At 44.6% G+C, this 11,827-nt stretch overlaps 1 protein-coding gene across 6 annotated transcripts in view; it reads left to right on the forward strand.

Annotated features, from left to right (window-relative positions):
- The window catches only part of LOC109912937 (NAD kinase), a 126,192-nt gene that overhangs the window by 16,462 nt on the left and 97,903 nt on the right, over positions 1-11,827 (forward strand). For all 6 annotated transcript variants that reach the window (XM_048614941.1, XM_048614939.1, XM_048614938.1 and 3 more), the window contains one exon: positions 7,644-7,727. In XM_048614941.1, coding sequence (XP_048470898.1) covers positions 7,644-7,727 — 84 coding nt within the window. The remainder of the gene's footprint in view (positions 1-7,643; positions 7,728-11,827) is intronic.

An 11,827-nucleotide genomic window follows, 5' to 3' on the forward strand; every position in this document is an offset into this window, starting at 1 on the left:
ATGGAAGCACATTGCAATGCTGGTGTTGTTGAACCAGAGCACAGAGGGAGTCAACATGTAGACTTAGTTACTCTTGCACATTAATGTGGTGATCATTGTCAACCTATCAGACAATTTTAGTCATAGAAGTCTACAGCATAGAAAAACGTCCTTCAGTCTATCAAGTCTGTGCTAGTCACCTAACTATCCTAATGCCGTCAAAGCACGTTGAGGAGTTACAAATGCTTTACAGAAAATAATGCAGCTCTACAGCGTGCATTTATTTTAGCCCTTTTAAAGTAGCACCTCCCTCTATACTGTGAAATTCTTACAGCTAATTCAGTAACTGGCAGGGATCACGTTTCTTTTTTTTTTGTTTGTTTGTTTGTTTGTTTGTTTGTTTTTTGTTTTTTTTTTGTATTTGTTCATGGGATGTGGTGAAGCCAGCATTTATTGTCCATAGCTAATTGCCTGGAGAAGGTGGTTCAGCTGATAACTTGTCCATGTGCTGTAGGTAGGATTTTGACCCAGTGACACTGAAGGAGCAGCAATTTATTTCCAATTCAGGCAGGTGAGTGGCTCGGAGGATTCTCCCATGTATCTGCTGCTCTTGTCCCTCCAGGTGGTGGCTTTAGATGATGCTGTCAGAGGTGACTGCATCTGCATCGGGCAGGATAGGCGATGGCCTAGTGGTATTATCACTAGACTGTTAATCCAGAGACCCAGGTGACGTTCTGGGGACTTGGGTTCGAACCCCACGGTGGATGGTGGAATTTGAATTCAATAAGTATCTGGAATTAAGAGTCTAATGATGACCGTGAATCCATTGTCAATTGTTGGAAAAACCCATGTGGTTCATTAGGGAAGGAAACTGCCATCCTTACCTGGTCTGGCCTACATGTGACTCCAGACCCACAGCAATGTGGTTGACTCTTAACTGCCCTCTGGGCAATTAAGGATGGGGAATAAATGCTGCCCTAGCCAGCGATGCCCTCATCCTGTGAATGAATAAAGGGAGATTGGGGGGAGCAATGTCAAATAAAAATAAAAGCATTAGGTTGTACAGTGATGTTCTTTTCTCCGAGATGATGGAGCAGAAGATTGTATGATAGTATGGTGATTGTTTAAAAACTTGAAAGGAGCATACACCGAGAGACATAGGGGTGGAGATGTACTGTCCGTACAGTGTGGTAGGCACATCTGTTAGGAACTAAGACGACACAGAAGAGATTCATTTTGAAAATCTAAGATGGAGGCACTTAGTGAAATTTGTTTAGGTCGCAGAAGTTAAGAGTAGGTTCAATTGAGTGATTCCGCTGAAATACAGTGGATCAATATTTAAAAAAGAAAATGCTAGTGTGTAAAGGGAGAGGACAGGATTTGTAGCTGTGAGCAGGTCTTTGAGAACAGTGATGGGCCGAATGGCTGATGCACCTGCTCTGTTGTAAGATTCTATGATTGACAGAAGAGCTGCAGCAGAGAAATTCATCAGTAGATCACAAGGAAAATGTGACTCCTTCATTATCAAACTTTAATTGAATGTGACCCCAAAAGCTTCAAGTCCTGTGGGTAAAACAGTACCTGGTGTTCTGAACTTTGTGTTAATTAGAAATGACATTCTGTAAAATTAAAGCAATCAGTGTCTGTTTTATTCCAGTTTTTCAGCGTATTCCTAATAAAATAGCTTTTTGTGAGGTCGTTGACTTGCTAGCCGAGCTGGCTTGTTCTCGTTCAGACATTTCGTCACCATGCTAAATAACATCATCAGTGTAGCCTCCGATGAAGTGATGTTATTCTACTCCGCTTGGAATTTACACTGTCCGGTCCGTTATGGTGTGTAGTGTCATTTCCAGTTTTTATCTGTATGGGTTTGTATATGGGGTCCAATTCTATACGTTTGTTGATTGCATTACAGGTGGAGAACCATGCCTCTAGGAATTCCCGTGCGTGTCAATGTTTGGCTTGGGCTACTATGGTTACGTTGTCCCAGTTAAACTGATGGCCTCCATTGTCAGAATGTACCAATGTTAGGGAAAGTTTATTGTCGTTTTGCTGCTAGCTGATGTTCATGTATTCTGATGGTTAGTTTCCTTCCTGTCTGTCCAATGTAATGTTTGTGGCATTCGTTGCATGGTATTTTGTAAACCACGTTGGTTCCGCATGTTGTGGGAATGGGGTCTTTAATCCTGGTGAGTGTTTGTCATAGAGTGGCTGTGGGCTTGTGGGCCACCATGATTCCTCGTGGTCTTAGGAGTCTTGTTGTCCATTCCAATATGTTCTTGATGTAGGGCCGTGTGGTCAGTGTGTTAGGGCGTACTGTGTCCTCCTGTTGTAGGCACCTGCGGATGAAGTTGTAGGGATATCAGTTCATAGATCATTGATCATTGAATCCATACAATGTGGAAACAGAGCATCCCACCCAGACCCATCCTGCATAACCCACTTAACCTACACATCCCTGAACACTATGGGCAATTTAGCACGGCCAGTCCACCTAGCCTGCACATCTTTGGACTGTGCGAGGAAACTGGAGCACCCAGAGGAAACCCACATAGACACGGGGAGAATGAGCAAACTCCGCACAGACAGTTGCCTGAGGGTGGAATTGAACCCGGATCCCTGGTGCCATGAGAGAGCGGTGCTAACCACTGAGCCACTGTGCCGCCCCCTGGTGCCTCATGGTGAGGATTTTGTTTCAGTGCTCTTCCTCTTTCCTGTGTAGTTCCGGCATGTTGCAGTGAGTTGTGGCCCATTTAAATAGCTTCCTAACGTGGCTTTGTTTGTGGACGTTGGGGTGGGTTTTGTGGAAGTTGAGGATTTGGTCAGTGTGAGTTGTCGCGATGGCACATCCATGGGGTCACCTATCTCAGGACTCATCACAGAGACAGCCATGCAAAGACTAGAACACACCACCCTCCCCCTCATTCGACCTAAACTGCGGATCCGGTCCGTGGACAACACATTTATCATTATTAAATGCACCAAACTAGAAGAGACCCACCAATCAACAGCGCATTCACTGGGATTAAATTCACAAGTGAAGAAGAAAACAACAATCAGTTTCCGTTTCTGGATGGCAGAGTTGAACATATGACCAACGGGGAGTTCCAAACCTCAGTATACAGAAAAGCAATGCACACTGGTCAAATCCTCAATTTCCAGAGCAACCACCCCAACGTCCACAAACAATGCTGTGTTAGGACACTATTTAAATGGGCCACCACTCACTGCAATATGCCGGAACTACACAGGAAAGAGAAAGAGCACCTATACAAAATCTTCGCTATGAATGGATAACCCGCAACTTCATCCGCAGGTGCCTACAACAGGAGGAGGACACAGTACACCCTAACACACTGACCACACTACCCTACATCAAGAACATATTGGAACTGACAATGAGACTCCTAAGACCACGAGGAATCACGGCCCACAACGCCACAGCCACACTACGACAAACACTCACCAGGATTAAAGACCCCATTCTCACAACGTGCGGAACCAGCGTGGTTTATGAAATACCATGGAACAACTGCCACAAACATTACATTGGACAGACAGGAAGGAAACCAGCCATCAGCTAGCAGCAAAATGGCACGACGAACTCTCCTTAATATCATTACAGTCAGACAATGAAGGCCATCAGATTAACTGGGACAAGGTAACCATAGTAGCCCAAGCCAAACATAGACACGCACGGGAATTCCTAGAGGCATGGTTCTCAACCCATAATGCAATTAATACATATAGAATTGGACCCCATATACAAACCCATACAAAACAGAACTGGAAATGACACTACTCACCATAACAGACCGGACAGTGTAAATTCCAGGTGGAGTAGAATAACATCGCTTCGTCAGAGGCCTCACTGATGATGTCACCTAGCATGGTGACAAAATGTCTGAACGAGAACAAGCCAGCTCGGTGAGCAAATCAACAATCACACCCACACCCCGAGCTACAGATCTTTGCTGAAACCTTAAATAACTTTTTGTGGCACTCATTTAAATAAATTGGTTTGCAATAAATGCCAAACAGCCCACTTTTGGTAGACCTTTCAAGCTTTGAATGTAGGAACTGGAGGAAGTCATTTCATCCTCTAGCCTGTTCCGTAATGCAATGTAATCAAGACTGAACTCCATATCCACTCCTTGCCCCAACTCCCTTTGCCTGTGCCTAACTAATATCTATCAATTTCATGTTGAGGTACATTAAATGTGGAATTTCTGTCAGTCTAGATGGGTACCAAATTCTAAACTGAGTGGGCATGGTTAATGCCAGTCTATTTGCTCTTTGTTGTGCTGTTGTTCCTGTTGACACTTGTGGTTTGCACATCAATATCTGCTGTGGCTGTACCTGTGGAAGTGATGGTGGTGGACTGTGTTATGTAACACTGCATGTTTTTTAAAAACCAGTTTATTTCTTGCTGTCTCTGTGAAACTTTCTTGCGCTCTGATTAACCATTTTTACCTGCAACTGCATGAAACTGATGATTGTGTGTGAAATAACGCATAACAAGACAGGACTGGTTACAGCAGGGAGGCTGACGCTACAATTATGCCTTTATTTCCAAGTTCAGAATTCCCTTTCAAAGAAAGGAGTGATGTATAATAAAGTTGGAGAAATAATTAAGCAAGAGATGTTAATTTTTTTTCATGAATCGAGTTGAAATAGTTAAAAGCAGGTGCTCTTTCTGCAACACGATGACTTGAGTGTATGTGTTGTGCATTTTAGAATCACTAGGTGAAGTTTTGCTCCAGATTACAGGTTTCTCACCTGACTGAATACAGTGGAGGCAGTAATAACAGTGACAGTTATCTTCATAGGGACATAGAGTACTGAATAACAGTGCATTGTTATTATGTGGTAAGCAAAATTAAATACACTTCTAAGTTTAGTGTATTGGAAAACCTTAATGTAACCCATTTGCCAACCTACCGCTGACTGGACCAGCTGTTTGCCTTTATGTTTAGTTGGCTGTTTAATAGCTGCACCACTCTGGGTGCAAACAATGAACATGTCTACAGTGCAACCTAAGATGATAACAAGATGTAGAGCTGGATGACCACAGCAGGCCAAGCAGCATCAGAGGAGCAGGAAGGCTGATGTTTCGGGCCTAGACCCTTCTTCAGAAATGGGGGAGGGGAAGGGGGTTCTGAAATAAATAGGGAGAGAGGGGGAGGCGGATAGAGGAGAAGATAGGTGGAGGGGAGACAGACAGGTCAAAGAGGTGGGGATGGAGCCAGTAAAGGTGAGTGTAAGTGGGAAGTTAGGGAGGAGATAGGTCAGTCCAGGGAGGACGGACAGGTTAGGGGGTGGGATGAGGTTAGTAGGTAGGAGATGGGTGTGGGGCTTGAGGTGGGAGGAGGGGATAGGTGGGAGGAAGAACAGGTTAGGGAGGCGGGGACGAGCTGGGCTGGTTTTGGGATGCGGTAGGGGGAGGGGAGATTTTTGAAGCTTGTGAAGTCCACATCGATACCATTAGGCTGCAGGGTTCCCAAGCGGAATATGAGGTGCTGTTCCTGCAACGTTTGGGTGGCATCGTTGTGGCACTGCAGGAGGCCCAGGATGGACATGTCGTCTGAGGAATGGGAGGGGGAGTTGAAATGGTTCGCGACTGGGAGGTGCAGTTGTTTAGTGCGAACCGAGCGTAGGTGTTCCCGCAAAGCGGTCCCCAAGCCTCCGCTTGGTTTCCCTGATGTAGAGGAGGCCACAACGAGAACAGTGGATGCAGTATACCACATTAGCAGATGTGCAGGTGAACATCTGCTTGATGTGGAAAAGTCTTCTTGGGACCTGGGATGGGGGTGAGGGGGGAGGTGTAGGGGCAGGTGTAGCACTTCCTGTGGTTGCAGGGAAAAGTGCCGGGTGTGGTGGGGCTGGAGGGGAGTGTGGAGCAGACAAGGGTGTCACGGAGAGCGTGGTCCCTCCTGAAAGCAGATAAGGGTGGGGAGGGAAGTAACCTAACTGATTCCACTCTGTTCACTGGGTAATGCAGCCCAAATATCTTTGGCCGTTTCTTATTGCCATATTTTATATATTACATGAATAGCATAGATTCCTGATTATTTACATAACACATCCAAAGCTCTCTATAGCTGCCATTTCAATCTCCACTCTTCTTCCCCCACCCTTCCCCAAACTTTTTTTGGGGACTTTGAATTGCAGCTTTGCAATCTGGATGAACACAACCAGATCAGAAATGATAAAGACTCGAACACACATCCTTGTGGGACCCACAAACTCGTTTGTTGCTTTCTACCTGGTTATTTGTCACGTTGCGTGTTCAACCCAGGACTCCTTTCTTTGAAACTGTATTTACAGGATGTGGGCTTTGTTGGCTGGGCCAGTTTTATTGCCAGTCCCTAATTGCCCTAGAGAAGGTGATGGTGAGCTGCTGCTGCAGCCTGGGGCACCCACAGTGCTGTTAAGGAGGGATTTTGATGCAGGAACAGCGATATAATTCCAAGTCAGGGTGGTGAGTGCCTTGGAGGGGAACTTGCAGTGGATGGTGTTCCCATGTATCTGCTGCCCTTGGTCTTGGATGGAGGTGGCCATGAGTTTTGAAGGTGCTGTCTATGGATCTTTGCTGAGTCACTGCAGTGCATCTTGTAGATGATAGACTTCACTAATGTCCGATCTTTAGTGCACACTAATCCTCAGTCTTTCACCCATTTCAGAACATATTTAACAGTTGTATAGAATGATATTGCAGATCATCTGACAGCAATGAGGAAAGTTCAGTGGACTAGATTCATAGCTCCTGCTCCCATGCTAGCTGTTTCTTTTCTTCAAAAAGTGAGTGTGTTATTTAAGAGATCAGCACTTTTCTCTTGTAAAGGTGAAACATGCAGGTTTTGATGACCAGCATCGACCTTTCTAATTTATTGCAACAGAGCCATCTGGTTGGAAGTTTGTTTCTGAGCCATCTCTCGGGGAATCTCTAGGGATTGGCACCTTAAATGCCTCAGAATGAAGGTACTGGTGTGGAAGGTGGGCTTTCCACTTTTTGAAAAGGGATAATTTTGTCCTGGGAGCTGGAGCACACACATCCCTGCTTGGTTTTAGCAGCATTGGTACAATACAGCACCTGAGTATAAAAGGTGGACTGTCTGAATCCACAATCCTACTCTGACTTTCAAGCTGCTCAAAGATGTCATCTGACATTGTCTGAGGTTCCAATCACATAGCAATAACCTGCTGTCACGCTAGTCTCCACAGCACCTCCTGGGCTCTTCGTAGGTAACTTGGATTTTATCAGAAAATTTTTGTCAAAAATCCAAGTTGTTTTGAAATCGTGTGTACACATAGGCTTTCTGGGGCCTGAGGGAATTACTTTTATGTTTGAGGGGGAGCTGTGCAGTAGGGAGGTGAAGGGTTTGTGAAATTGTGTAAAGTGAAAGAAATTGGCACATAACATGTCTGTTCTCCGAACTTTATTTCGGCTTAATTTGCAAAAACAAGTATTTGTTATTAAAAACAAGAGCTATGGAATGGATCACATTGTGAGCACCAACCTCTTAGAGTGCGTTGGTAACAGAGCAGTATTATGCGATCTTTGCACATCACTGCTGGGGGAGATCTCTATCAAAGTGGTTTATTTTGAAAGGCTTGTACATTTTGATGATTTTCAATGACCTGAGTTTTACTTTAATCACTAGGAGGACACGATCCCTCCATGGGCCAAGTCCAGCAACAAAATTTGGACCAAAAGCTTGCATGTTGCAGAACCCAAAGGCTGTAATGTGAGTATTTTGTTGATGTTGATCACAACTGAATGTTTAGAAGCTGTCCAGTTTATTTTTCTGCCATGACTGCACATCTTTCATACGCAATTAGTTTTATTTTAACTTGAACGCTTCAGGGAATGCTTGACATCTTTAAAATATTTTGTTTGTACTGACAGTGAACTTTGGAAATAAATTTTCCTGCTGATAATTAACACAGAATGCTACACACAACTTTCAAAATCTATTTATTTTCCCCCACAAAGTGAGGAATGTATTTGTTCCTGATGTTGTACTTGAATATAGTACAAAAAGCAGAATTTAGTATTACAACCTTGCCAAAATAGAATGAAGATGTTACTGTTTTCATAAAGTTTGGCAAAAATGATGTCCCAGTCAGTTCATGTATGTAAGCTCTGCTGACCAAATCTTTCGAAATCAAGATGAAAATTATGGAAATCTTTAATTCACAAAGACTGATCTTCACCAAATGTTGATCTATTGATACGGTAATGAGGTGGATTGGTTAAAAATAATTGAGTCTTGTTGATGTGTGGGATTGCACTCAAGAAGCTTTGAGTTGTTTGAGGATGAGAAACGGAGGGGACACTCTGTGAAAGGAAGCTGGTGGGCTCTCACAATGGTTTACTGACAGGCAGAAGATTGGTCTTAAAACCAACTTGTGTCTACATTGGCAAGTGCAGGCTTGCAGAAGGAAGAGCAGATAGGGGCTGCCTTCATATCAATATTGTGATTCTGTAAATTGATGTTTCCATTGCGGACTTCTGCTTTGGGTTTGCAGAGGCTGCACTCGCCCTCTGTCTCTTCTCTTCCTTCTCTTCTGTGTGTGTCTCCCCACCCCCAGCTTCCTCTGTCCCTACTCCCTCTCCCTCTCCCTCCCCCTCCCCCTCCCCCTCCCCCTCCCCCTACGTCCCTCCTGTTTTCCCCCTATACCCCTACACCCCTTCTTCCCCCCCACACCCCTCCCTACCCCCCTTCACCCCTGCTCCCCCCTCCTTCTCTCCCTCCCCCTTCCCCTTTTTTTTCTTTTCCTTTCTTTGTCCTCGCCCCCTCTCTCTCCCCTCTCTGGAATAGGAGAAATAGGAATACTTAATCGAATCCTCTGCCCTACCGTTTACAGTAAGGAGTTGTATTTAGCTTCTTCTCAGAGGTGACTGAAGATGCTTTTGGTCGTCTCACTTTCTCAACTGGAGTAATTAGTTTGGATGCTGAAGGACAAGATCACTATCATCTTCATTGAGTCCAGTCTTGGCCTCTAGAAAGTGTCAACATAGAAACAGAGAAAACAGGATCAGGAGGAGGCCATTCAGCCCTTCGAGCCTGCTCCACCATTCAACATGATCGTGGCTGATCATCCAACTCAGTCCCCTGTTCCTGGTTTGTCCCAGTACAGATTGATCCCTGTAGTCCTAAGAACTATATCTAACTCCTTCTTGAAAACATTTAATGTTTTGGCCACAACCACTTTCTGTGGCAGAGAATTCCACAGGGTCACCCCTCTCTGGGTGAAGGGATTTCTCTTCCTCTCAGTCCTAGACTCTGACCCCTTGGTTCTGGTCATCTGGAACATCCTTCCTGTGTTTACCATGCCTAGTCCTGTTAGAATTGTGTATGTTTTCTATGTTCCCAGGAATCAATCTGGTAAACCTTTGCACTCCCTCCATTGCCAGAACGTCTCTCCTCAGGTAAGGAGACTATAACTGTGCACAGGACTCCGGGATGGCGGCGGGGGTCAGAGTCTGAGTCGGACCAAGACCCTGTCCAATTGCACCAAGGCATCCCTGCTCCTGTACTAGAATCCTCTCACTATAAGGCCAACATACCATTTACCTTCTTCACTGCCTCTGCACTGCTTCTTTGTCTCTGGTTCATTCTGTCAAGAGGACTTTATGTTGGAAACAGTTAGATTTCTTAATTGAAAATGTTAACCGTCTTGCCCCTAAATCAGTAGCGGATATGAGAAAGTCAACAGTGAGTTATTGAAAAACAGCTGACAGCCAATTCTGCTCATTTTTAACTGCAATGAAGTATTAATTTTGATCTAATCATGGCTCAAAATAGCTGTAAAGACTCTGTGTCAATGCATGTTTTTTCAGTGTCTCTGTCTCTACAGCAAATTTTGTTTTTACTTGCTAAATTGCAAGGAGTCATTTACCTTCCCATCACTCGATGACGAAGCGTCAGGTGTGAGATTGGACAGAATCCAAAGTAATGCTTAAGACGATAGAACATAGAACAGTACAGCACAGTACAGGCCCTTCGGCCCACAATGTTGTGTCGACCTATTATCCTACTAAGATCAATCTACACTGCATGCCCTACATTTTACTGTCCTCCATGTGCCTATCCAAGAGTCGCTTAAAAGTCTGTAAAGTATCTGACTCCACTACCACTGCCGGCAGCACATTCCACACACCCACCACTCTCTGTGTGAAGAACCTACCTCTGACATCTCCCCTATACCTTCCTCCAGTCACCTTAAAATTATGCCCCCTTGTAATAATCATTTCTGCCCTGGGAAAAAGGTCTCTGGATATCCACTCTATCTATGCCTCATCATCTTGTACACCCCTATCAAGTCACCTCTCATCCATGTTCGCTCCAATGAGAAAAGCCCTAGCTCCCTCAACCTTTCCTCATAAGACCTCCTCTCCAGTCCAGGCAGCATCCTGGTAAATCTCCTATGCACCCTCTCTAAAGCTTCCACATCTTTCCTGTATTAAGGTGACCAGAACTGGACACAATATTCCAAGTGTGGTCTAACCAGGGTTTTATAGAGCTGCAGCATAGCCTCGCGGCTCTTAAACTCCATTCCTCTGCCAATGAAAGCCAACACACCATACGCCTTTTTAACAACCCTATCAACTTGTGTAGCAACTTTGAGGGATCTATGCATGTGAACCCCAAGATCCCTCTGTTCCTCCACACTGTCGAGAATCCTGCCATTAACCCTGTATGCTGCATTCAAATTCGACCTTCCAAAATGAATCACTTCACACTTTTCTGGGTTGAATTCCATCTGCCACTTCTTTGCCCAGCTGTGCATCCTGTCAATGTCCCGTTGCAACCTACAACAGCCCTCCACGCTATCCACAACTCCACCAACCTTCGTGTCATCAGCAAACTTACTAACACACCCTTCCACTTCCTCATCCAAGTCATTTATAAAGATCACAAAGAGTAGAGGTCCCAGAACAGAACCCTGCGGAACATCACTGGTCACCAAGCTCCAGGCTGAATACTTTCCATGATGGGGGCAGATAGAAACCAAATTGTGCTGAAAAAGATAACGCAACCAACAATTTAAGAAAAAAGCTGAAGAATTTTAGTGATGTCAGTTGAAAGGTGATTTGTGGAAAGGACAATCCAGAACAGGGTGTGAGATGAAACCTTAGCATCCACTGTACAGGACAAACATGCTGTGTTTAATGCTTGGAGCCCTTGACCCTATTACAGAGGTGCTACTTCTGAACTAAGGCTAACCACAATGATCTTGGCAAAACATATAGTCATAGAGTCATACAGCATGGAAACAGACCTTCTGGTCCAACCAGTCCACGCTGTCCTTGTTCCCAAGCTAAACTAGTCCCACATGCTTGCACTTGGTCCATATCCCTCCAAACCTTTCCAATTTGTGTACTTATCCAAATGTGTCTCAAACGTTGTAACTGTGCCCACATCTACCACTTCCTCAGGAAGTTCATTTCACATGCAAACCACCCTCTTTGTAAAAACAACTGCTCTTCGTGTCTTTCTTAAATCTCTCTCCTTCCACCTTAAAAATATGCCTCCTAGTTTTGAAATCCCCATCCTAGGGAAAAGACACCTAACATTAACCCGATCTATCCCCCTCATAATTTTATAAACCTCGATAAGGTCACCTGTCAACCTCGTATGCTTCAGTGAAAAAACTCCCAGCCTATTCAAACCTTCCATACCTGGCAGCATCCTGGTAAATCTCTTCTGAACCCTCTCTAGCTTAATAATGTCCTTCCTATAACAAGGAACCAGAACTGGACACAAAAGACCCCTCCCCAATGTCCTGTACAACCCCTATTTGCTGTCCCAACTCCTAAAGTAAAGGGACTGAGCAATGA

This window comes from Rhincodon typus, chromosome 31 (genome assembly GCF_021869965.1).
Source record: "Rhincodon typus isolate 14 chromosome 31, sRhiTyp1.1, whole genome shotgun sequence".
Classification (NCBI taxonomy): Eukaryota; Metazoa; Chordata; class Chondrichthyes; order Orectolobiformes; family Rhincodontidae; genus Rhincodon; species Rhincodon typus.